Here is a 27,108-nt window from a genome sequence, read left to right on the forward strand (position 1 = left end):
TTTGACCTACACCACAGTTTATTTGTAAACATTTGTTACATGTGTCAATAATTTAATTGAACACAGACTTTGTACAATTCAATTTATAATATTAACAATGTCACACTAGAAGAGCACAACTGTATTCGGTTACAGTTGTACTTTAAAACTTTCAAAATACAAAACATTTGAAACACTGAACAAGAAAGTAAGGGAAAATTTGAGAACAATGAAGGAAAAGAAAAAAAGAACTGTGCAATAATAAGTCATGATCAAAAAACTGAAAATAAACATAACACACTTCCTAACTGGCTCCTGAACATCTTCAGGTATATCCATCTGGCTTCAGTACTACTTGGGTTGTGTCAGAGCACAAAGCCAAGCTCTCTTCTGCAAAGTAAAAAGCTTGCTGAAACAGAAACTTAAAATGGGTTTACAATGTGTAATGCATATGATTTTCTCCACAGTCAATAAAACTACCTGAAGAAAAGAAATTGATTTAATTTGTCTTTATTTGCAATACAATATAAAATAGATTCTTTTGGTATGAAGATCTTTGAGATCTTTTGGGTTTTTACACCATATTTAAAACAAAAGTCACATAGTTTGAAGCCTCTTGACCATCCCAAGCACTGGTGCTGTAGTAGAGTTTCAGGTATTTCAGTGGACTTCTTTGGTTGCAATCTATTCAGTAAACTTCAGATATGCAGACTTGAATATTTAAGCTCTAAACTAGAGTTGAAGCCCCTAAATTAGAGTGGCTTGAGTTCTAAAAAACTGAAACGTATCTGGAATTCTCACCAGAAGACTTATGGGTATTAAACAACTCTACTTTTATTTAGAAACTTTACTTTAGACCACCTAAATAACAAAGGGCATCCTTCACTTAGCAACACTGAAGAATATGCAGTGAGAACAATAAGTTTTCATCTATTTTCAAACTTCCATAAAACTGGCACTATCATCACTTTACATACTAGTATAGACAGTGCATGGCAAAATTCAATACAAAACAGCAAACTAGCTCACCTACTGCAGCTTACTGTAGCACTTAAAGTAACATCTATAGTCCTGAAAGTGTAAGCCATCACCTACTGCTTAATTACTCTGCAGTGCTAGGTATTGGCTTAATCTCCCTGTAACAGTTCTCACAGTAAATGTTTGCCATTTCTAGCAGACTGACATCCAATTCCTCCTCAATTTCATTTGAAGGAAATAAGGCAACTTAAAAACCACTATGGAGAATATGCATGTCCAGTACAGAAGTCACTGTAGTATAAATGATCAACTTCATATGGATAATGTAACTGTAATATATGCAGAATTGTAAGTTCAGCTGTTGTTGGTAAAATTCCAGAAAAAAACAGATGTAAGAAAGCAGCACTGAGTAAACCGAAGTACTACAGACTTCCAGTTTTTTAGAGCACAAGTCCTACGCTTACACTAGGAATGTACATAAAGCAAAGGAAAGAGAATGGAATTTTCACAGTTGTAACTGAAGTCACTGCACTATCCTATTGTGGTGCATTTGTCCTTTTCCAGCTTCTGTCCTGATTTTTCTTATAGCCATGCAGAACAGGATACAAACCCAAATGTTGCCATTTTCCTCCTTGCTGCTGTCCAGCATCATCTGTACCACAGATCCTTGGCCATTATGTATTGCAGGCTAGTAGTGACAGGATGGTTAAGTCCCATTTTTAATTATGACTATTTAAAACAAGGCAGCTCTAGTAAAGAAGGGAGTTGGCAAAGAAGTCTTTAACATACTACATTCTCTTGTTCTCCTTGTGTGCTAAACGGGACAGACTTTTTTAAGCTGGCAAGAAGTTATTACCTAATATAAACAAAGTAAAATCTTGTTACATAAAATCATCCCCTACAAACAGAGCTAGAACATGATTTTAGCTGAAACAGCTTACTGTTAGTTTTTGTCATAATCAATAGTTAACGGTTCAAGGAACACAGATTCAGAGAAGTCTCTGCCTATACATCCTCTGCTGTTACCTTTCTTTGCTAATGACTGACATGAAAAATCAAGAGCTCTGTTCTTTCAAACATTAATCAATAAGACAGAACTAGTTATATCCCTTAAACTCAACTTATGACAACAAGAGTTTGCCCACAAACAGAAATCATCAACAGCTTCAAGTTACAGCAGACTAACTCCCAGTGTGATCAAATCTCATACACTCCTGGTTTCATACAAAGAGCAGGATGAGTCTATTATCACTATGAACTCTGCAAACAGAGATGACCACCTCAGACCTTCCCCAATTCCATACCTCCATCAAATTCTGCCAGAGATGAAAGTGCAGCATCTTCAAAGCGGCCTTAGGTCATCAGCAGGACTTTGAGTCTGCACTAACTCAGTCTCCTCTTGCCATTGTACTGATTTGTCAAGATCCCACTGTTAAGCTGAATTCAACAATTCTTAATGCCCCATATCACCATGATACTTTTTTTTTAATCACTTGGTATCACTGAGCTTTCAGAGGAAGAGACAAATCTCTTACTTTTATACAGAAAGATTTTCAGTAATACAGTACAAAACTAAACAGAATTCATGTCTGAGTAACGAACATAGAAAACTACTATTGCAATTTTGTGGTGACAGCATAGAAATTTAACAATCATCAGAAAGCCTAGAAAGGGCATGTTTAATTATAAAAGAAAGATTGTCTCGAGATAAAAATAGTGCTGACAGCTAAAAAGCTCTCTGTTGCAGCAAGATATGCAGTAATGAGTAACAAGTTCTAGACAGTTTAAGTACTTCCCCAATACTGCAACACAACACATTTTTGTAACACTAGTTTTACATGGGTTATGCTGCAGCAGCAGTACAACTTCTTAGTGGTTGGCACTAGGAATTAACCATAATAGAAGAAAGGCATTTAGTGATCAATGCACAAGAACCTCTGTTTGACTTGTTCCTTAAGTGTGGTTGAAAAAAACTGAGGAAGGGGCCCATCCGTTCCATTCAGATAATACACCTTCCTTGAACATGAGATTCTTGGCAGGAAGAGGAACACCCACGTCTGCAGAAATTGGCTGCAAAAGTGAACTTGAAGAACCAGCATCATGGAGCTGATCCAGTGTTGAAATACCTTCCTAAAAGCAAAAGGAAGAAAACCGTGTCTTAAAAACAAATGAAAGACTTAATAGGAAAAATATGACAGGCTAATCTAATCTGCAAATACACTTCAAGTTTCTGAAGTATGTTACTTTAATCCAGTAAATTCCAAATAATTATGGAAGTAAAAACAAACAAAATTAAATAAGCATACAGTTGCCTCAGCTGCACCTGTGCATATATTATTTGGCTTCCAATGAACCTTCAGGGAACTCTGAGGCTTAAAAATTAAGACCTAAAAAGAAATGAATTGAAAGCTCTAAAATCTTCAGGACATCTTTTGAACTGCTATTTATCCCATACCGTGCTAAGATGTACACAAGTATTTGGAGGCAACAACTTGATCATACACTGGGGTATTATTTCCCAGAAGTTTCGTTTGCTCAACTTACAACTCACTTCAGCACGTTTTTTTTTAACTCTGTGATCATCAGCTAGAAAAGTGTTATCTCAGACATAACACCTAACACATTAGGGCAGGAGTCCCTTGAGACTGACAGATGAGGGCTTCAAACCTACTAGGAATCACCAACATTCTTATCAGGACACAATTCCAGGATCACACTATCCATCCCTGGTTAAGTAACCTGCAAATTTGTTACCTTACTGAAAAGATAAGAATTTTACAGGAAAGTGCCATAAGACAGAGCAGCTAAGCAGAGTCCATGTTACGGGTGGACATGCCTTGCTTGGATACACTCGCATGCAGAATTAGAGTAGGCTGCAGACCTGGCATTCCTCTTGGCTTGCTACACAAGACCCTATTCTCTATCTAAACTCTTGAAAAATCCTCCCAGAGTATGTAGTTTTACATATTTATTACATATTTATACTCATTGAACACCAAGGTCTAGGAGCAACCACAACAGAATTGAGTCAAGTATTAAATCAGGCTAGGAAAGGGACAGGGAAGTACTTTTTTTTTTTGCTGCCAGCAACATTTTAGGTTGATAGTGCTCTTAATGCAGTTATCATTTAAAGAAAAGGCAAATAAAACAAACCATATGTTTCCATACACTAAAGAAAGGCAAGTAAGAGGGCAGAAAGGGATGACAGACTATACAGAAGGATTAACATCTGGATTATTGCTCCTTACCTGGAATGAATGAACAAAATTAAGGACCTGAAGAGACAGCTTTCTACTGGAATGTAAGAGTTTTTGAAGGCTGTAAAAAAAAAAAAAAAAAGAAAAGAAGCAATGTTCAAGGTGCACAAATTTTTACTGAAGTATCCCCATAGTAACTTGATCCCAAATAACTCTAGTAGTACCTAACATCATATAACAAAGTTAAAAGACTTCACACAGAAGGCTTGGTAATTCTGTCATCACTGAAGAGGTGCTTGACTTATCTGCTCTTGAGTCTAGTCAGGTAAATGCTATTTTCCCTATCATTTACACTGCATAAAGTGGAATCGTTGCAATTGAGAAATACTATTTTACATAAGACATTAATATATTAGACATTATCATGTCTCATTCTTATCTAGGACAGTCTGGTAACATGACTTTTAAGAAGTTACATTAGTGAAACTCTGTTAAAAAGCAGAGGATTTACTAGAATAAAATCCTTAAGCCATATTTTCAAGCAGCCTCATTTTTGGTCTCCAGAACCATGCCTTAGGAAAAAAAAAACAACAAACCCGCAAAAATAATCTACAAAAAAACCCAAAGGAAAGAAACCCAGAAATCCCATTGCTGAAAGTATACTCCTTCATAAAAAAAAAGCTCCAGTAAAAAGCATTAGACAGCTTGATCATAAGCCATGACTAAATTTATCAAGTATGATACAAATACTTGAAAATTTCCACAAGAACTTAATGCATTTTACATCAAAGCATCACCAGCAAGCTTTCCTCCTGCACTCCAGAACACTTTAGAGGAGGAAAAAAAGCCTGTACTAGGCTAGGAAGGGAAAATGTGTAGAAAGGAACCCAAATTTACTTTTTTCCTGATCTGCTCGCAGACAGTTTACAACAAAGAATTAATTTTTGCCTAAAAGAAACTGTAAAAAAGTTTAATCTTACCACAACTAAGGACTAGTTCTACATATCTAGGACCCAAAACCCAACCCCCTTACATACTAGAATTAGGTATTGAGCTGAAACACAGCTCAGGTCTGCTTTATAGTCATTAAATTGTGGGTATCTCTTCTTGCAGAAGCTCCAGACATAACACATACCACCTGTTAAACCTGCAGCTGATAAGTTACAGCTCACCTTTCTTTTCTACATAATCCATGAGTGGCGATTTTTCTGCAGACCTTCTGATTCAATTCAGAGCTGAATAGTGGAATGCCAAAGCATAATTCCAGTGGAACCCATTCCAGTTCATTTGTGGGTACTTCAGAAAGAAAAACAAGAGATAACCAAACTGTAAGAAAAAGCAAGAATGTTGACCCCAGAATCAGCTATCTTAGATCAGGATCCACCAGACAGTTCATACTTTTTCAGACAGCTCATTTACTGAACTGCTCAAATATTTAAGGGAATCTAAAGAGGAAGTTAGCATTGCACTTGTCCCAGAAAATAATCAATCAACTGGACTGAAAATGTTTAGTATAAGCCATTTGTCATGTTTTCACCTTCAAGGCTTTGCTTGACTGCAGAATCCACTGAGGTTTCTTCTATTACCATCTCAAATGATTCTGTGCTCCCATTTACATCAGATCCTGATGTTAGTTCAGTCTCTCCTAAAGGAAAAGTAAACTCTTAAATAAACATGTACATGAATATAAGTTTAGCTACCTTTGCCCAAGGACTAAACAGCCATAAAACTGGAGGAAGGGATATGGAGAAACATAGGGCCTGACTAACTTCAGGCCTAAAGAGTTATTTAGGGAACCTCAACACTTATGAAAGATTATGTTCTGGAATAGAAAAATGACACAATTCATTTTTAATATTTTAAAGAGTATTCTTTTTTCTTCTGTTGACTGTTCTAGTTCAGTGATTTTTCGGTCTGTATTTGGTATTTCTGAGCTAGTCTCAAAGAAAAATTAGAAAGCCTACTGCCAATAGATCTACACTCAAAACAGGTTTGTATCTGTGTCGGACAGTATTTTGTAGAGTTACAAATCAAGGAATTTAATCCTTTGTTCACTTTTGCTCAAGTGATTATATGTGAAATTAAGGGGATGCAGACAAAAGAGAAATTACTGGTAACCAACCTCTTCCATCAGAAGTATCACTCAGCTTTCTGTTAGCACGTTGACTTGAAGGATTCAACATTGTGACATAGCCACAAAAATGCTGCAAGTCCACTTTGTTTCTCAATGTTTTTAAAGCCGTATGAATGCCCATGTTCACACGAGAGAAGTCTAGTAGGAAACAAAACATATTCCAGCTTATGTTATAAGAAGCCTCCCACATAACCATGTAGTTCAGCTGTAGGCCATGGTAAGTTTTTTATTTGGATTTTTCTCTCTTGTAATGCTCCATCTTAGTGATGACATTGTTAGATCTGGAATAATACCAGGTGCTAATTGGTATTTTATAGTACAGTAACAGAGCCAAGGAGAAAGAAAAATACAAACAGAAGACAATCTCTCTCTTGTGTATATTCAGACAGCAGAGGTGGCAAGGTTCAGCTAGGAATCAGATGTCCAGCTCTTTCAGTGCCAGAGTCTTCTATGACAAATTAATGCAAGATACATGTTTCACATATCTGAAATCCTGAAGAATTAGAATACAGTACTAGAAGTTAACAAGGAGTTTAAACACAGGAGTTTATTAATGTCAGAACTTAAAGAGATGCAGGATTTCTTCAAACTTAATGCTAGATGAAAAAACAGACGTGTGAGAGAGAGCGAATATAAAAGTAACTAATTTTGAACCTAGTAAAAACTAAATTAGGAAGTTAGCTTTATTTCTAGTTGTCCCAGATTCTTCTAAGTGGTAGCTTAAATAATTTCAGATTTCTGGAAATTCACGCTTTTATGACAGCTCTCATTTGGGGAGGTTAAGGCCTCAAAATCAGTTGAGGTAGGCAGACTTTGAAGGAATAGATTTTGCAAGCAAAGCTCTTCCTGGGGAAAAAAACCCCTCCATAATTGTTGCTAGTGCTAATAATCAAGGTAAGTTTATTCAGTTTTGGTCTCACCTGTCTTACAATTAAGAAATGCTGAATATAATATATGGAAGATTTATTTATGTACTTAATAAATACACTAGTTAATAACCTAGTATGCACAAAGAAAGATTTGAAAGTGTTTGTGGAAGTTATTGCTTTATATATGTCTTAGGAGAGAAGAGAGACCAGAAAACTCATCCTAGTTAGGTCAGAGAAGATAGAAAGAAGATGGTATCTCTAAGCTCAGTACAGAGTTGTCAACCATTTCCATTTTCTCATCTGACTCAGAAGCTCAACAAAATTTGTATTAAAAGGATTACTGCAACCTTACTGCTCAAGATAATGTGCAACAGATGTGTAACGTAGTGTAGAAATTGCATTAAAGACAATCAGTTACCTCCCTGTTGCTCAGCTTCATCAAATGGGAAAGGTATGTGCATTGTTTCTCCCATTCCATGCATGCCATGCCCCTGAACATCAAGAAATTAAATTAGGAACAGAAAAAATACTCATCAGCTTAGCTTAGTCCTACCTGTGCTCCCTTTTAAGGAGTACCAGCCAAGCTGATGAAACAAACAAATGGAAATATTTATACATTAAGGCTCTTGTTTAGCTGAAATAAAGTACCACACCTTTCCCCTTAAAATGCACGAGTAAACACCATGAAGTTAAACTTCAGTGAAGAGAAGCTATTTTTCTCTCCAATAACTGGTTAAAAAAGTATTTGAAAAAGGTTGAGCACTTCTGGAGCAAAATGGAGTTTCCACCCCTATGTACAGAACATTTTTATGCAGTCACAGGCTGCTCACAAGTTGGCCTCTGAGAATGGTAATTTTATGTTTGTTACAATATTAAACATCTATTTATTTGAATGATTAATTCTGAGAGTTTGTCTAAATGAAAGAAAGTGAAGAGAAACCTATTTTACTTCTCCCAAATGCAAAACCCCAATCTATTCTGCTGTTTGTGATAAACACCATTTTTTGCTCATACTTTACGGTATGTATGAGCTAAATACCAAGCACTTTTTCAAAGTGCATTTCTTGAATAACAGTTACCTCATATCACTGTCTAAAAAACTTGTGGGCTCTTCATTTTCACTCCAGTTTCCTATCTCCCCCACATATAACTAGGAAAACTCTGCTTGCCTATAATACCATAACACATGCATAATGTGCATTCAGTTCAAAACCCATTATCTTAACCACCACTGAATCACAGCAGCACTGGCTACAGAAGTTAAACATATTTTTCAGCTTTTGACAAAAGTGTAGCTCTCCTACATTGTTAATCTCCTCAACTCAAAAAATTATGCAGGTTTTCATCATTTATACAGAGCACTCTGTACCTGAATTAGAACAGCAGAATGTGTTAAAGCATCATTCAACATTGTGAGCACATTTGAAGTAGGAACTACTCCTGGGTCGTGACCCCAAGACGTTATTAGTAAGCGATCATAACCCTGGAAGAGAAAATTAGGAGTATTTATAGTAGTAATGAACTAGCTAAGCACATAAAGTGAAATAATAGAGTTATGCATTAGCATATTGTTACAACTCAGAAGTTATCAAAGGTAATTGCAGCTCCACACTGTTATACTCGGTACCAAGGATCACTTTTGTTCATATTCCTGGTAAAGACAGAAGTTTGCCAACCTCAAAGTTAAGATGCTATTTTGAACAAGAAGTATCTGTCACCAATTCCTGTAGAGCTGTGTGGCCATCACAGCAGACTCCTAGCAAATAGGAGATTAAAGTAATCCCACATAAATTTAAAAGCAAAATAAAAGATGGATAAACTAACGCTATCAGCAGAGAAAAAAGATTTATCAACCCGTAAAATACCTATCCAAGGGTGGGATGGGGAACAGGAAGACAACAACACTGAGTAATTTCCTAGTTTTTCAGTTTCCAAGATTGAACTCCCTAAAATTTCTAGAAATATCTTGACAGTTTCCTAATAAAATGACACTACAAAATAGCAATAAGAGAGAATCAGTCATACATGCACGCAGAGGAAAAAAATGTCCAATAAGTTTGTGATAGTGCAGAATGCGAGATCATTTAGTTCATCAAAACCTGTCCTATCAGCAGTATTGAAGTTTTCCAGGGCTACTACACTGAATGCTTTTTACTAGTAAAAGTGCACATTTACAGGTAGTTTCAGCTAATGACACTAGAGTTTGAATCAACTCATCACCAATGGCCTTACAAAATGCCTTCTGCTCTAGAAGACTTGATTCACTTTATCCAGTAAATCTTACAGGTATCTACAAAATTTTTGCAATCATAAAGGGAAGGGAACACATGAAAGGTTTGAGGAATGGAAAATGCATCTACAAATCCTAGTGCTAGAGACGACTGCCAGTGTTGGTACGCCAAAGCATGCACTCCCTCTCTGAAGGTCTCTGTACCATTCTAGGATATTTAGGTCCTCAAGTATCTACTCAGAATGTAGCTGTAGCTGAACAATATTATTTTATAAATTCCACTGTGAGGAACAAGACTCAAACACTGCTAAATGTCTGTGGCATTTCAAATCAAAGTCAACAGATACAATGATTTTTTGATTTTTGATAAGTTTAAAAGTTGTCATGGCCACTCCCACCTACATCTTGTCTAGTATACAGAATACCCAGCAGTACTCCTTTGTGGCACATTTGTCCTTATTAGCATATCAGAGACAGAATGGGAGAAGGCAGCACCTGAAGTTTTTCAGGCAAAAGTTGATCATCTGTGCTGCTTTGTGGGACTCCTTGCCAAAGCACTTACGGATGCTAAAAAATTCAGAATGGAAGGAATTTGGGAGATCAACTGATCACTGCAGAGACAGCAATTCAAGTCACAATCTCTGCATACACAGAATCCCATACAGCTCAGGAAGTTCCAGACCAGAGCACATGGGAGAGCAGGAAGGTCTTAAGTGGAAGTATTACATGCTGTGCTGCTTCTTCCTACTTACAGACACGGCTAGAGAGAGGCTACTGGGCTAGGAAGACCTTTCTTCCAACCTACTGCAACCTTTATTAAATTATGCTGTCATTTAAACTGCAGGAAGAATTACAGCCTAGAATTTCAAAGTCTTCATCACAGATTTGGACAAACTAAGTGATCATGTTAGTCATCTCTGTCTTTTTCACACAGCTCTTCTACATCTTTGTAACACACCCTAGGGATGGACTAACAAACAAATTCAAGACTGCAGTACCATATTTTACACTAAAATTGAAAGAGGTGGCATCAAATATACTGGAGCCACATTCTGACAATGGGAGAGACATAAGTATCATTCCTTTTTCAGGACCTCAAAAGAAAACAAGCCAAGATGCTACATAAAACTTGCTTCTAAAAAAGGAACATTATTCACAATGAACTGTACCTCTGACTTCAACTGTTATCCCTAAATAGCATACAGCATATCTTTGAAACATTTGGAGAAGGGAGGGAGAATAAATTCATGCACAGACTACCTGAAAAACGTCTGGAAGTTTTCGAAGGCGTGTTCCTTTGGAAAGCAACAGAGAGGGTGGTCCTTGTCCAGTTATGTGGTAAATATAGAGTTTGAACCAAACTGAACTGACTTCTGGTATTGCAGGTCCAATGTGCTGAAGAGAGATTATTCCAGAAAATAGAAATATCTTAATATTCAACTGTCACACATACAGATATCATTTAAGAATCAGCAGTTTTAAAGAAATATAAATCTAGTTTTGCAGTATTGGAGTACAAATGTATTACTCTCTACTGATGATATTCTAAGTATTTAGTGAAGTAACAAAAGACGCTTCACAGTAAGGTACTTTCTATGAATCTAACTCAAGAATAAAATATCTGTCCTTGACTCTACTTCAACAGATAAACTGATCACAAATTCAACAAAGTTTATTTACTAAATATTCAGTTTTCCTCAACAAACATTTTTAGATCTATTACAATAATATTCTACATGCCAATGATTTTGTCACTTTAAAAGGGACAACACCTAACAAATGTATCCAAACCAAAGCTATTAAGAAGATACTTTACTAGATGAGGGGGAAATCCTTCAGTATTTTTTCACCTGGGGTGTGCAGCTACTAATCGGTCGAATTTCATTGGTGAGTGGTGCCATGGAAACCAGCAGAGTGTAGTTTTTGTTGAGAACTCTGCTGCAGGTCGCTGGATCCAAACCGAGCAAACTTTCGCATCGTAACAGGTCCAAGGGGAACCCTATGTTCAAAATGTCAGATTCTTAAATTATCACTTAGAATGGAACACAAAACACAAAATGTGATTTCACATTTTCCATTTTCCCCTGCTAAGCTGTAAATACAGTATTTTCCACACTGAAGTTTTAAATAATTGGGGTGAATTTTAATAATTCTGTACATAATTTTAGCAATTCCAGGCATACAGGGTTGTCTGACACAGAACTATAGTTTGTTCCTCTCTAACTAACTGATCCAGGAAATAAGCAGAGATACTGAGGAAATTAGCTAAGATTTACCAAAAAAACCCAAACCAACCAAAAAAAAAAAAAAGCCCCATTAGAAGAATACACTCTCTTTCAAGACTTGAAAAATGTCTTTGACAGAATATCTCTTTCTCAAGTTCAGCTTGTCTTGCCACTATTACGCTTTAATCTGTTGCCCTGGATGTTAAGTTTAAGCCTTGGCAAATAAATCTGTCATTCAAGAGGCAAACCCAGTAACATAAACTCAAAGGATGATGAGAAAGTGATGCCTTGGTTTCAAAATATTGCTAAACACGCAGGATACAGACTGCTTTCAACAGCAGCACAGACAGAAAGCTGGGTCCATGGCAGATAAGTAACCAACTCAGAAGGATTCCCAAAGCTGCCCCCAGTACCGTTGTTTGGTTGATCAGGCTGTACAGCTTGTGCCCCCAGGTCTTTGTTATGCCGCAGAAACAGTATCGTGTTTCTCAGCGTAAGTGCATGATCGAAGTACCGCTGTGCTTCCCCTTCACCTGTGCTTTGAACCTAAACAGCAAACAAAATAAATCCATGGTGGTGGGTTGCATCAATTACACAAAAGGAAAGATGAACAAATTAGCATTTTAAAGCTTTCTCATTGAGTAACAACCTTGCAGTTTATATGCAAAGCTGATCTACAGCAACTATTAAATGAAAAGCGAGTCTTGGCCATGCTAATGGAACGGTCAAACAGTACAAAAGACCAACTCTATAAATCAGAACCATGACTCAGTCTTTAGGTGAAAGGGTTTAAGTGTTCAGTCAACCTGACTGGTATAAAATGATACAGCAATTAACAGCAGTCCTCCTACACCATTCTACAATTGTCCTTCTAGAATTATCTTTAAAATGTGTATAGGCTAAGCATTCCAGCACATAATGGTCAAATTTTCCTACAAAAACAATGTGCAGCATTTCAGAAACATTAACACCCTACTAAAAGGGAAGTGACATCCATTGAACAAGCAGGTGTGTGTACACAGACTTGGGCAAATGTAATTCATGAACTCACTTTGCTCACCAGATGCACCACACTCATACACATACACGGCGTGTCCTTGAAAGTCACTAGAGGTATATATGCAGTGAATATCAATATGATAAGGTCTTATTTTCTTGGTCTTATTGCTAAATAAGCAGTTTTAAATGATGAAAATACGGTGAGGAGGGAGTTGGCCCCTTTAACACTTCAAGGGCTGAAAAAGCATTTTGGCAAACATGTAACAGATTACCTTTTCCAGCTCCACCAAGAAGCTGTCAAGACTCTCATCTGACAGTTTCCCAACTTCAAACATAGTGACTGCATGACTTTTCAAGTTCTGGAACAACAAAACAAAACTGTCTTAATTCTTTGAGAATGGACTGGCAAGGAGAAGTTTTATTAAGTAAAAACAATCCTTAACAAACAATACAGAAGCTTTTTTACAAATATTTACAGCTGCGTTATCTTGATATCAAAGTAATTTAAAGCTCTACATATTTATTCTTGGCATAATACATTGAAGAATTTAGACATACTGGTGAAAGGTTTCCCATCATTAAAAAGGCAGTGAGAGTAGAATCAAACAGGAAGGCAATGCGCTTTGTGTGTCCACTAGACAGGTTCAGGCTGCTCACGCTGGCTGTTTCAGCTAATAGAAAACAAAAAGAAAGCAGATGATCATATTTATTTTATTTAAAAATAGTGTCATCATATTTAAGTCAAATCTAATTAAAAAAAAAAAAAGAAAAAAGTTAGTTATCACCATACCAAATAAAACAGAATTCCCTTATTACTACTAAACTGATTGACTTAATTCAAAATTTGGTATCTTTCTGTCAATTTATATCCACACTACAGATCAGTTTCTTCTTCAGAAAAAAGCTATGAAGCTAAAGAATTTTAAACCAAGTAGACACAACCTCCCCCACTGAATATTCCATATGAAAAAAAGAATCTGCATAATCTGTGTTTCTGCACCCCTTTACAGTCTATGCCACTCTAGAAATATAAAAATAATTGATCCTAATGTATTAAAATTTACTGTTAGTGCTAACCTGGATCATCTTGACTGTTGGTATCTGTATCTGTGGCTGATGACCCAGCTTCCTGTACAGGACTTCTGTTTTCCCCACTGTCCCATGAAAGCAGCATCTTTTGAGGATCCAAAGTACTCCTATTAATGTGAATTAAAATCCACATCTATCGGTCACTGTGACACCAGAGAAGTATCTCTGCCTTCCAGTGCTAGTCCATGCACAGGCATACCCAGTACATGCCTTTCAACACTTCTAAGCCCTAAAACCAGTCAAGCTTGATATCCCTCAGACTCCTGCTTTAGCTTCTGCAGAAAAGTTTACTGGGGGTTTGAAAATACCAGATTGTGAAAGAGATCTGAAAAATCAAATCACCATCACTGAATAAGAATCCAATCAAAAAAACCTAATCCACTTTGTTCTCACAGTCTGAATAAGCATCAAAGAAAACAGGCAGAACAGTCATTTTACATGGCTTAGCAGATATTGAATTAAAAGTGCACCAAATGTAGTACACTGAATTTACAGGCTAAATTACCATTCCTTATTCTCAGATTAACAAGAGGACCAAGAGTTCTTGCCATTATATACATTAGAAAGCCAAGTGAGATTTGTTATTGCAGAAGTCAAAGAAAGCAATCAATAGCTTTACAATCAGATTTTGGTTCTAAGTTTTCCCTTCAATGAGAAAAATAAGCCCTGTGAAAGGGTGAAGACACTTACTTCAGTCTGTTTACTGAAGGAACATTCTTCCACGATGGATGAAGATTATCCAGGTTTATTACTTGGCCTTTTTTATGAGCAAAGCCTAACCGACAATACATGGACACAGCATTCTGAAGAAACACACACACACATAATAAGGAACTGCTGTATGAAACCAGGCTGCAAGACAGTGAACTTTCTGTATTGAGTTCAACAGATGCATTACACACACATACCTTTACTAAAGATAAGTCAATCTCTAACACGTTTGCCAGCTGAAAAAAAAAAAAAAGGACAGGTCAGCAATACAATATTAACAATGCAGAGTAATTCACCATTTGTGGGATCTGGTGTCTTTCTGTTGGTTTTCTTTACTTTTAAACCCAGCCTGTATTGGTAGGAGCAGTTTTGTCTGCATCAAAATGATGAAAAAAAGAGGATGAAATCTCCTAATTGTCCCACTTGAGAGCATGCCAAAGAAACATGAGGCTATCCTCCACTGCGTAATCTCTAGGTTAATCATGTGTATCATTTCTATGTTAGTTATGTATATCGTTTCTAGGTTAGTCATGTATATCAGAAGATACACAAAGAGGAAAACAAATCCTGGATATATTTAATGGGTATTTTTCAGATGTTTATTAACAAAGTTTTGAGAAGACCTTATGAAAACGTATTTCTCATACTGAAACCATCCTTAAGCGAAAGTTACATTCCTGCTTTAAGCCAACATCCTGCATGCTTTCACTGCCAAAGAAAAAATTACTTGAATTTTTTTATTTCACACTAGCAAAACAGACTATGTTCCAGTTCTAGCTGTATAAAAGTCTAGTTTAGTCACCTTTGAATAAATTCATTCCACCTGATGGAATTGTTTCACTAAACTGAAGGTACTCCTCCAAGTTTAAAGTACTATAAAAGCTACAGGTTGAACTTAAGCCTGGCAGTATCTCTAAACAAAATCACTTGATATGAATCCATATCTCTGCTTTAAGTATTTTTAGCAGTGTGCTTTGGGCCATTTTCAAGTGTTCCTATCTCCCTGACACAGGTTAAGTTTTACTTACCTCTGCCACATTAGTGTGTTCATCTATTGAAACAAATATCTTGTAAAGGAGTGTTTCAAAGTAATCACCTTGCACTCTGTTCATAACAAAACCTTCAAGTGGTGGCACTGAAACAAGAATTACTTTCAAAATTACAATTTGGTACTTACTTTACTAAACTGAAACTGCACTAAAATGGAAAAATAAGTTTATACTTCTTTAATTTTCATTATACCTGCAATTTTGATGATTTCCCAGGCACAAAGAATAAAAGCCTAAAGATAGCATATGCATTATTTAAAATTCTCCCACTCCTTAAGAAAAGTAATGCTTGTCAACATGTTGACTTATAAAAACTAAAGCCACTCTAGCTTGCATCACAGCCTTGCACTCTCCAGCTCATCAACTACAGATAATTTCCAGTGTCTAGCACATAAAATGACTGCAATGGAGACTAAATCATGCCTGCGTTTGCAGTAGGACACAAAAACACCGCCCCACCCACACACTCCAGAACTGAGACTCCCAAAGTGATTCTCTAAGCAGTAAGTCTTTTGTATTTAGAGGACTTTCACTTAAATGATCTCTACTACAGCAATGACTGGCACTTCTGCATGACCAGTTTCCAAACAATTTATGTCTTTGCAGATCATACTGAATTCACAAACCCCTGAGACCTATCACAGCATAATGAGTTTGTCCAAAGGGCACACATATGCTGGGCTGGTTTAAGCTCCTACATAGTGCCCAGACACAGTCCATGACTAATCAAGGTGACAAGACCCATGAAGAATAGAACTGGTATCTATTAAAACATTATATCTGTCTGACAAGAAGTCAAAAACCTATGACTTTTTGGTAACTACAATTCTCTGTGCTATTCTTCCTTTTCATTACAAACTTATAGAAGGATACTTATTAATTCATACCATGACTCCCATAAAAGAATTTCATCTTACCTAACTATGTGTTCAAGATAACCTAAAAAATTCAAGTTGAAAAAATCCTATATACAATAAAAACAATGTTTTAATATGGTTGAAAACATTTAGTCAGGAAAAAGTTTCGTAGCTCAAATGTTTTGTTTCAGCACTCTCATGTACACAGACAAGCAGCTTCCAAGAGAGAGAACTACAGGATAACTGAAATTAAACTGAGAAAACATAGGTATAATAGTCATGAAATATTTACTTACCTGCTATACAGCTATCATCAGATATTGGTACATCAAGGTAAATAAATCCTTTGTTATACAAACCTTTATAAATAAAAGGACACAATTTTAGAAGAAAAGAAACATTTTCCAGACTACTGAAGACGTAAAGGAGACTTCCCCATCAGCCAATTTAGATTTTAAAGTAATTTTTCCTAATAGCCTCCACAGTAGAATATTTCTTTGCAATGCATGGACCAATAAACCCCACATAATACTGAAGAGGCGTGGGTGTCCCCCTAAACCAGAGTTCCTCACTCACACTCTGAGCTCTACAAGTCCTTTCAGGACAGCACAGCAAAATGACCAAAGAAGCTCCATTTGACAAACGTGAGCAGATCTCTGCTTAAATGTTAACTTAGTTTTCACCATCATCACTGTATTGTCAAGAAGTGAGGGTTTTATCCTTAACTAGCTTTGTCAGCTACATTTGGGTATCCAGGCCAGGACTCACACACTTGATAGCAAGGATACAAACTAAATCACATCAATTCTGATGGTCCTCACATGTCCTTGCCACACATCTTTACAGAAAGTCTTGCTTATACAGCTGCAAAAGTAAATTCTGGTGCATTTCAGCACAAGGCATCTGCAAAGCTGCAGCAGATAAAGACGGGCATTGCATACAACAAGGACAATAATATAGTAAACACTTAAATTACACTTTCCCCACTTGAAACTGATTTGAGCACTGAGTTCTGCAGCGAAGATAAGCCAGTGAGAAGTTTTTGAGGAATGGAAAAAAATTACAGCATAGTTATCTTTAGAGTCCAAGTTTTGTAACAGCTATCACAGAATATGCTGAGTTGGAAGGGATCAATAAGGATCACTGAGTCCAACTCCTGGTGCTGCACAGGACACCCCAAGAATCATGTGCCTGAGACCATTGTCCAGATGCATCTTGAGCATTAGCTATCCTTTAATGGCAAAGCATAAAGCCAAATTACAAAGTATAAATAAGCCAAATTTATAGTCCACAGTTCCTTTGGTGCTACCCAAGATCAATCCATCTACACCACATTCGTCACGGTGGGGGTGAGGTGTACCAACAACCCTCAGGTGAAGTGTTACAAAACACCTGAAGTAGAATTGTCAGGATGTTTCATGCACACACATTGCTCAGCCCAGCTGCAAAAAGTGCCTATACACCTGTAGTGTCTCTAGTTAAATTACTACCCTCAATCACATCGTAAAGATCTTAAATAAAATGCCTGCATTAACCCATCAACTAACCTGAATTCACGTCAGCTAAGCAAAAGAATGTGTATCAACAAACCAGCTTCAATGAACCATTACAAGTCATCAAGATGCTTAAGGTGCTTTATACTGTCTCTCCTTCAGATTCAGTTCTCATAGTTGATATATCCTTACTTACATACCAGAAATGTACTGGTGGCATCGTAGTCTGGACTAAACAGTCCTCTTTCCCCATAACATACAATCCTTCTTGAAGTTTCATTACATTAATTGTCTGTATATTCTTTTTCCATACATTAGATCTTTCTAAACCTACTAAACCTGAGCTGTAACCCTCTCCAGAAACAACACCAGGCAATATATAAAGATCATGAAGTGATTTTGGAATTCAAATTTTATTAAGCTCTATACTGTTCAGATCCCTCCAGAGCATGAATTTCACCTACCTCACCTTTTTATAGTTGTTTTGTTCTGCTCAGTAACAGGCAGTGAAATTCTGCCTCAGTTTCTTATAAAGAACTACAGGGCAGGTTTGAGTGTTTGTAGTAAGCCAAGCACTTACAGGCAGACTTTTCAAGGAGGATTTTGTCCGTGAATTTTTTACTTCCTTGCCTAATATGATTTGTCTATACCTATTACTTGTCACACTGAAATGCAAAGACATGTATGCACACCGTTTTTCAGTAACAGCTGCAGACTTCTGGGAATCAAAACAGCCTCTTAGATTTGAGCCCCATTTTGATGTTGTTAAAATAGTAGAAAAATAAAAAGGACTTTCCTTTGAAAAGCAAGGAGTGCAGTTTAACCATCCAGGATTACCAATTCTGACATTTTTAATTTTAGCTTCCATTGTCATCTACATCCCCTTCCCCCACAATCTTTACAGGCAGTTTCTAATGAAAGAATTTGTTGACTCAAACAATAACAGAACAACAGCTGCTAATTGCTCACCATTAAATCATTTACAAAATCTAGACTGCAGTCTGTACAGCTCTTGAGTATTCTCCTTCAACTCTTCTTTTGCTTCAGCTTTCTACATTCCCTTTTATTCCTAGTTTTGAGACACTACTCTCAAAAAATTACTAAGGAAGACCTAAAAACAGAAAAGGAATGTTCATTAAAAACTTACTGTGAACTACATTGAAGTCTAATGAACCAGCCAGCTGAGGACCTGAATCAATTATCTTATCAATAGCAGACTTCTCTGATGTAGTACAAATCTAGGTAAAAGAAATCATATTAGTCTTCTGTAGAAATTAGTCTATGCAACTTTCTTAATACTACTCAAAAGATCCCAAACACTTCAGTCTCAAATTAGTCTTAAGTAATATAAGAATACAGTAACTCAGGCTCTTAACCAAAATATTTGCACAGAAGAATTCACTACAGTTCCTGTTGAAGTCTTAAAATTTTTTAGCTTGTCCCCACACAAAATTATTCATGCTCTAGGAACAGTAATTAATTGCGCAAGAATTTGGCAAGTGAAGTCCACAGTATAATAGGTTTCCTCCTTAAAACTTGCAAATCAAATGTTCAGCCACACAAATGGATTCACTTTAGAAAGAGGCCCAGTGCTTCAGGTTAACTACCCTGGGCTGCTGGAATGTCAAAACATAAGTAACCACTGCCTAAGACATTCCAAATAGTAGCCAAAAAACAGATTCCATCACTGCTTCAAATATGTGCTAATCTAAACAAAACAATTCTAGAGAAGGAAATAAATCCAGATCAAATGACTAGCTGACTGTAAAAAGACGACTGTGAGAATGAAAACAGAATGAGGATGAAACATTAGGTGATCTCATAAGTTTTCCATGTGCAAACAGTGAAAAACTAAGCAGACACAAGAATAGAAACAATGAAGATATGTGTCAAATAAATCCACTGCCATTCTGATTCTAATTATAGAGAAGATTCAGCCAAAGCTGCCCTGTCAGGGTTCAAACATGAAATTTAAGAAAACATTTTTTTTGCTTGTTCCCTACAAACCATATGATCACATACATTAGTTACCACAGATTGGTTGATGCAAAACCACCTCAGCACTGTACATAGTGCAGAAAGCACAAAAGAGAGAGAGAGCAGAATACGTCAAAGAAAACATCACAATCTCCCTTAGTTCCAATCTTTATTTCCATAAGAGAGTTGCTATAAATCTGCAACATAATCTTTGTGTATTCCACACAAAAGAAAGCCCTTGTTTTCAGGGACTATCACTATTCAACCACACTTAAGAGATGCAACCCCTACTCCAATACCTTGATGTCATCCTCAGTGATGTAGCCAGCCTGCACGACCCACCACGCCTCTATAGCAATCTCCACAGGCTTCATGGGTAACAGATCATGAGCAGTTTTCCTTCTGAAAAATTTCTGCAGTGGTACAGTCCATTTGAGATAGTAATAAAGAGCACTTCACATGCACAGACAGCCAATTACCCTTACAGAAACTGATCTGTATAAATATCTATTTTAAAGTACATTACATTCACAGACTGGAGACACACGAGACACAAACATACTATTAGCTCTGTCATTTAGTAAAAGTTTCCCTTCTCTCTCAAATCACATGGAAATGGGAAGGAAAAAAAATTATTTACATCTGATATTGTTAAATCCTCCCATAAACTCATCCATATTGTTGGTGTCACTAATTAAAACGCACACTATTCCAACATATTAGGATCAAATCCAAATTTTAACTATGATGTTTTCTAATGTGAACAGGTAAGAGAGCACAGCAAAAAAAGTATACAAACAGGATATTTTAAAGAAGCTCAGTGATTTTAAAAACACATTTTACAAACATATTTTATTTACTTTTAAGGACAAAGTACCCCAGCAGTCTCAATAAGCTCAGTGCTAAACATGTACAGAGAATGTCAGTCCAAGAAAGAAAAACTGGAGGACACTGTTTATTTATAGACCTGAGTACCCTCTCTTGCATTTCACTGCCATTACTTTTCAGTTCACTATCAGCTGCATGTTTTGGTAAGCTCACTTTCAGTTGAAGGACTGTGAAGCTACTTCAAGAGGAGTTCCCTGAAGAAAGGAACTAACTGCTGCAAACTAAAGGCCCTCCTTCTATCAACAGCCATCACAATGTTTTCTACATGTTCTGTTTACATCCAAGGAGGGGGAGGGTAAAGGGAGGGAAAGTCAAAGACAAACTTACTTTTGAAGACCTACATTGGTTCATTAGATCAATATACTGGTTTCTTCCTATGCCAAGAAGTCTTAGACCTGAAAAATAAGTAAGGTTTTATTTCTCTTGAGACACGTTTAAGCTGAAGATATCTTAAACATTCTTTAAAGAATCAGAACTCATTACATAATAATATTTTAATTACTCTTATCCAAAATAAAAGGATAGTTATAGGAGCTAAATTCATTTCATAATCCATACCCATTCATTCACTGTGTACAGGTTAAGAAAAAAAAAAAAAAAGAAGAAATCCCCTATCACTCAAGTCACAGGGTAGCAGGGAATAATCCTTTTTTCCTACACTCACATCAATAGCTTCAGATTAATAGTTATAGTTTTTCCTCCAAAGCCCATACCAGACACTGGATTAGAACTCTAAGAATTAGAGCACAAAAGGCTGCTTAAGCTTCTAAGGAAGATGATTAAGATATAGTTGAGTTAAACTGAATCAAAAGTTTATTTCTATAATCTTTAGCCTTCAACCATTAAGAAATGATGAACAGATATTAGAAAACTATTCTTTAGTTTTAGCTCCAACTTTCTGGTTTGACACTAGCTTTTATGATAAAATGTAATTGAAGAAGTTTAAGTTAATTATACTGCAGTCACTAATTTGCAGCTGTGCTAAGATAACAGAATTGTTGGTGGGGGAGAGAAATCAAACAAAAAGAGGGAAATCATTCCTCTCTTCACACTCCTGACTAACACTAGTAGTGCTGAAGAACGAAGTTTTATCTGTTTCCCTGCTGTGAACATTACATAGAGGCAAACCAGTAGTTAATTGACAATACCCTTTTAAAAACAAAACCAACTCTTTCCAAAATCTACAGGCTACTCCTCACCTGACCATACACTATCCTTAAAGACAACTTTATACATATATACCAAAGGTGAGGAATTAAGTCTTTAACTATAGGTAACTTTTCAGTGGCAAGTTTGATTAACACCATCCCTGTGCCAGCAGTTTACACTTACTCTATAAGACTTTTCAGTAGGCTGTTGATCTTATTCTGTTCTCCTCCACCAGGTTCAAGGTTTTTGCTTTCCTAATCTCCCCATCTCATACCAGAACAGTGTAATAAATAAAACATCTGACACATCCATGAGTGTCATAAAATACCAGATTCTCTTCCCTCTCTTTTCTGGTACATCATCCCTTAATTCACATTCACTTAATTCACATGCCACTTCACAGGAGTGAGAACAGCCTCTCAGTGACTTGCTAATGTCTTCAGCCCAACACGTGCCAAAAAACACACTAGAAAAGGACCAGAGCTCATTTTGCTGGATGAAGAGTACACACTCCTCAATATCATTATTTAAACGCCTCTACACCTTCGTTCACATGCTGATGTTCAAGCAAACAGATGCCTGCAAACCCATTTTCAGAAGCTCCTTATTTCCAGCTCACTGAAAGCAGTAATGCAAGTAGGTAATACTTACAATCAGCTGCAGTGAAGTTGGGTAAAGAATCATAGCTTTTTTCACTATTCATTATATCCTTAAAAAGATAAGAAAACTTTTAGTTTGCAAGAAGAAAGTCATTGTTGCAAAGAAGCAGGACTAAAAACCTGCCTGTCCTTTTTATTTTAAGAACTAAATGAAATTTAAACAGGTCTATTAAAGTCAATTACCTCAAACTTGCCAATCATTTGATTAATCATTACACAGTAAGTTAAATACATAAAAAGTGAGACTTCTGTTTAATGTTACCTTTGCAAAGAAAAAAGCTGACTGAAAGACTAATACACAAAATCCTGTATCTCTCTTCACAAAAAAACAAGCACACAAAATTTCTAACTAATAACAGAATAAACAAACAACTAATCCATTATGTCTGCAATCACTATACACACAATAAAATAAAAACACTTCTAATATCCAACAAAAATAAAAGAAGGTTGCCAGAGTGCTGATAGAAAACAAACCATTTTTGTTCTGAAACAAACCATTAATTAAAACAGATCTGCTTCAGGCTTTTCAAAAAGCTTCTAATATGGTTAAGTGTCCTTTTTGAAAAAAAAATTAGAAAACATTCAAAGTTCTGGGTTTTTAAAATGGTAATTCTCTTTGTTTTATTAATCTAAAAAAAATGGGGTATTCCTTTTACAGATTGAAGTGAAGACTCATAAATCTCAAGCATCAAAAGAGAAAGTCTGGCCTCAGAGTGAGTCCCACCCCAGCTCCACATGACAAAGTCCAGCTCTTTAAAGGCTAATGGGGCAGAAACGAAAAAAAATGCAGGTACAAGTAGTTCTCTAGAAACTTTCCTTACTGTCTCCTTACTTCTTAGAAGAGCTTACACAAAACCAAACAAACTTGTATGCATTACAGGGCCATTATCAACATCTCTAGACAGAGAACAACAAAAACACACTCTCACCACAGTTCTGCACTCACCTCCATTATGCCCGTGTAATAGGAAAATGGTGTTACCCTCAGACCTTTCACCATGATGTCAGACAAATGATAAGGGTACAACATGAGATGATCTCGACTGTATTTTAACAGTTCTTCATAATATTTACGTTCATCTTTCTTGACATGCTTAACTAAAAGGGGAGAAAAAGTTGCACTGTTCTATGATGTTCAATTTAAAAAAAATAAAAAAGCATTACAACAAAAGGATTAAAAATAGCATAATGGCAATTGACAGAAAACTAGGAGCAAAATAAAGCAGTAGTGCAAGGCATTCAGCACCCAAAAATTCTTACATAGGATACAAGTAGTCTCAGAGTTGTTAGAGATGACACCAAAACAGGGCAGATTTATCTAATGCGTTACCAGGAAGTGGCCCATTGAGATAGAACTCATGAAGGCTGTAGAAAATTCTCTTTTAATTTGTGAAACTATTATCTACTTGGTGAAGACAAATGGATGCAGTCAGTGTGAAGTAAATTGAAGTTCTGCAAGCAAGTCATAGCCAATAGTCAACGTGAGTCAGGGCCACTGCATCTCATCTAGTGACAGGCTTTACAAGTAAAATCGTCTCTTAACATCTCCTAATTTCTTGGAAAATGGCAGCATAACTACAGCAGGAATTCAGTTCCACTTGGCAACTCGGTAACCTTCAAGAGTGCTTTGCTAGAAAAGTTACCAAATGGACTCAAAAGTCAAGATTTTTCTTGATGTTTTATTATTTAATAGTATTTATTTTTAAGGAAACAGGCTTGTTCTTGCCTTTTTTACAGTAAAGACAAGCTTCCACACAGAAGGACAGGACAGCAATTCGAAGTTACTTTGCTCCTTTACTCACCTAAGTTATTCCGGTATCGTAACTGATTGCGGATGCTGTAGAGTACAACTTGCCTTTCATATTCCCTCTGGGAGTTTCCAAGACCCTTGAAAACATAAAAGCCTTTTAACTGACTTGCACAAACCCCCTTTTAGTTAAACCACTGCAGTGTCTCATGAGGAAACCTATGCAGGTATTTGTCATTGCTCAGTGAGCTCCCAGTTCAACAGCGACAGTATCTTTAGTCTCTGTAGGAGTTCAAACATATCTTTAAACAGGTTTCTACACAAGATTCAGATTTAAGCAATCATCTTCAGATATTTTTTCCCTAATACCACTGTGATAAAAAAAGGGAGCATCTGATTTTCAAACCAAGCACATGATGCATCAAACATCTACCAAGCATTCAGCATCTTTCAGCCTTGAAGAAATACCCAGAATTAGTGTAGCAAAAACCAAGCACAGTGAATGGCACGCGAAGCTTCAACTGTTGCACCCAAGAAGCTTATAATCCCCAAAAAATAACATAGTGAAACTGCTCGAGCTGCAGCTTCACGGAAGTGAAGCAATCAAGTGATCCTAGGTCACAAGATTAAGGAACAAGCACAGCACATTACTTCACTATCAGGAAAGAAGATAAAAAGAGAACTTTGGTTTATGCTTCAAATGCCTTACTTCAAAAACTGTCCCCTCAATATTCTTTAAATTACTTGTCTACTCTGCATCAAGTCATTTGGGTTGTTTGGTTTTCCTGTTTCCTCTCCTGGTTCCCTCACTGATGCTTACACTAGAAGAGATCCTCTGATGAAAAGGTACTTTACTGCATATATGGGATAAACAAGAAAGTTGCACTGTAGAATCAGCTATTAGAAAAGCAACCTCTGATATCACAGAGAGGGTCTGTAACTGAATAAATATCCAAAGAAGGATCCAAGTATTTGCTCAAAGTACAAAAATATTAAGGACTATGTTTACTGAAGTAAACAAAACAGGATTCCAGAAGCTACACTGAAGTAAATAAAACATTAAACACTGGTATATTTTCTATCCTGAATCACACAGCCAAGATTATGGCACTCATGCTGGGCAAGTAAAGAGAAAGCATCATTCATTCCACTCCTACTGCCCCTGAAATCTCAAACTCAAAGAATTAAATTACTCGAGGCCTGCAACCACTACTCATCCTCTCCATCCTTCCTCTGTGCAAGAGAAGGAATTAATTGTTTAACAGCATCTCCTTTCAAGCAGCATAAGACTTTGGAGACAAGAACCTCCTCTCACCTGGTCACAGTACCTCCCCTCTGCTATCGGAGCCCCATTAAATCCAAGCAATCAAAATTTCATGAGGTTTTGTTTTCTAGGAGCCATTCGCAGCACAGACCTCCTCGGCTACCGAAACACGGCGCTGCACAAGCCTCCGAGGACACCTGTCCTGGTTCGGCTCACACAGCCAGGGGTTGGAGAAGGGACACCCAACTCCCGTTTTTCCATCCGGAAAAGCTCAGCGGGTACCCTACATCTCCCTCTGGCACCCTGACATCTCTCAAGGCACACCTACGTACCCCTCCTCTCCCCGAGGCCATATATACACACACATACACCCCGCACACAGAGCCCACACTGCTTTCTTATCCCGTTCTCTCCAGAGGCACCACACACACACACATACACCCCACACACACACACCCCTCTCCACACAGGGGGGCCCTGCACACCCCCAATCACCTCGCTCTGCATATGCGGGCCCCCCACCCTCCTCACACCCCGCTGTCCCCACGGAGAGCCCCACACCCTCCTCACAACCCCTCTCCCCACAGAGAGCCCCACACTGCCGCCCATATTCCCCCTCTTCGCACAGCCACCTCCCCCCATCCCCGCAGTCCCCCCATGGCCCCGGGGACCCGCCCGCCTTCCCCCGGGGCCGGCAGGGCCGAGCCCCGCCGTGTCCCAGCCCGCCGCTGCCCCGGGCCGGGCGCTCGGCCGCCCGCACCTGCCTGACGCTGGCGGGCAGCCGGGCCCAGGGGTAGTTGTGGCGGATGTGGAACTCCACGTCGATGTTCATGGCGAGCAGGCCGCGCCGCGGGGCGCCGCCGCCGGGAGGCGCTCCGGCCCGGGGAGGAGCCGCTCCGGCCGGGGCCGCCCTGCCCTGCCCGGCCCTGCCCTGCCCGGCACCGCCGCCTCCCGCCGCCGCCGCGGCCCGACCCGCCCCGGAAGCGCCGTGCGCGCAGTTCCGCGGGCGGGTCGAGGTGACCCCGGGAGGGAGGGGAGGGTTGGGACCCGGTGCCGGTGGGTTGGAGGGGCGATTGCTCACCTTGGCTGCGGGCTGGCACCGACCGGGAACGGCTCCAAGCCGGAAATGCCCCTGTTGCCTGCTTGGTTCGGGTTAACAGCGGTTTCCTTCTGGTGCAGCTCGCGGCACGCCCGGGCAGACGGGGGGGACAGCTCAGAGCAGGGGCACAAAGGAGCATTCCACAGCATGGAATCACAGGATCAATTAGGTTGGCAAAGACCTCTGAGATCATCGAGTCCAGCTTGTGACCGGATATCACCTTGTTAACCAGACCACGGCACTGAGTGCCGCTTTCCATAATGTCCTCCAGGGACGGTGACTCCACCACCACCCTGGGCAGCCTGTTGTAGCGTGGAATGGACTGAATGAGGAAGATCATTTTGCTGAGCCGTGGCCCTGGGCTGCCCCAGCTGAGTGTGCCCCGATATGTGCTGTGCACAGGGAGGGCTGAGGGCTTCCAGCCCTGAATGCCAGCAGAGCCCATCCTGGGTGTAGCACTGAGCGAGTGGATTAGTGTCACCAAGGAAGCTGCTTCAAATAAAACAGCGGCA

At 38.2% G+C, this 27,108-nt stretch overlaps 1 protein-coding gene across 3 annotated transcripts; it reads right to left on the minus strand.

Annotated features, from left to right (window-relative positions):
* On the minus strand, positions 1-26,608 carry FAM91A1 (family with sequence similarity 91 member A1). 3 transcript variants are annotated; one of them, XM_064645507.1, is made up of 24 exons: positions 26,579-26,608; positions 24,289-24,373; positions 23,433-23,584; positions 22,476-22,533; positions 21,003-21,070; positions 20,087-20,200; positions 18,958-19,048; positions 16,614-16,676; positions 15,440-15,546; positions 14,609-14,647; positions 14,391-14,503; positions 13,689-13,807; positions 13,170-13,282; positions 12,884-12,970; positions 12,026-12,158; positions 11,238-11,386; positions 10,648-10,782; positions 8,527-8,640; positions 7,576-7,648; positions 6,277-6,426; positions 5,692-5,799; positions 5,327-5,450; positions 4,206-4,275; positions 1-3,087 (listed from the first exon to the last, which is right to left on the minus strand). In XM_064645507.1, exons 3-24 carry the CDS (start codon positions 23,514-23,516, stop codon positions 2,911-2,913), a joined length of 2,289 nt encoding a protein of 762 aa, XP_064501577.1. In that variant the 5' UTR covers positions 23,517-23,584; positions 24,289-24,373; positions 26,579-26,608; the 3' UTR covers positions 1-2,910. The 3 variants fall into 3 exon arrangements, with proteins under 3 accessions (XP_064501577.1, XP_064501558.1, XP_064501567.1); XM_064645488.1 differs by lacking the exon at positions 26,579-26,608 and adding an exon at positions 26,258-26,435; XM_064645497.1 differs by lacking the exon at positions 26,579-26,608 and adding an exon at positions 25,549-25,801.
* Positions 26,609-27,108: the final 500 nt, after the last annotated feature.

The sequence above is a fragment of the Pseudopipra pipra genome, chromosome 1 (genome assembly GCF_036250125.1).
Source record: "Pseudopipra pipra isolate bDixPip1 chromosome 1, bDixPip1.hap1, whole genome shotgun sequence".
Taxonomy (NCBI): domain Eukaryota; kingdom Metazoa; phylum Chordata; class Aves; order Passeriformes; family Pipridae; genus Pseudopipra; species Pseudopipra pipra.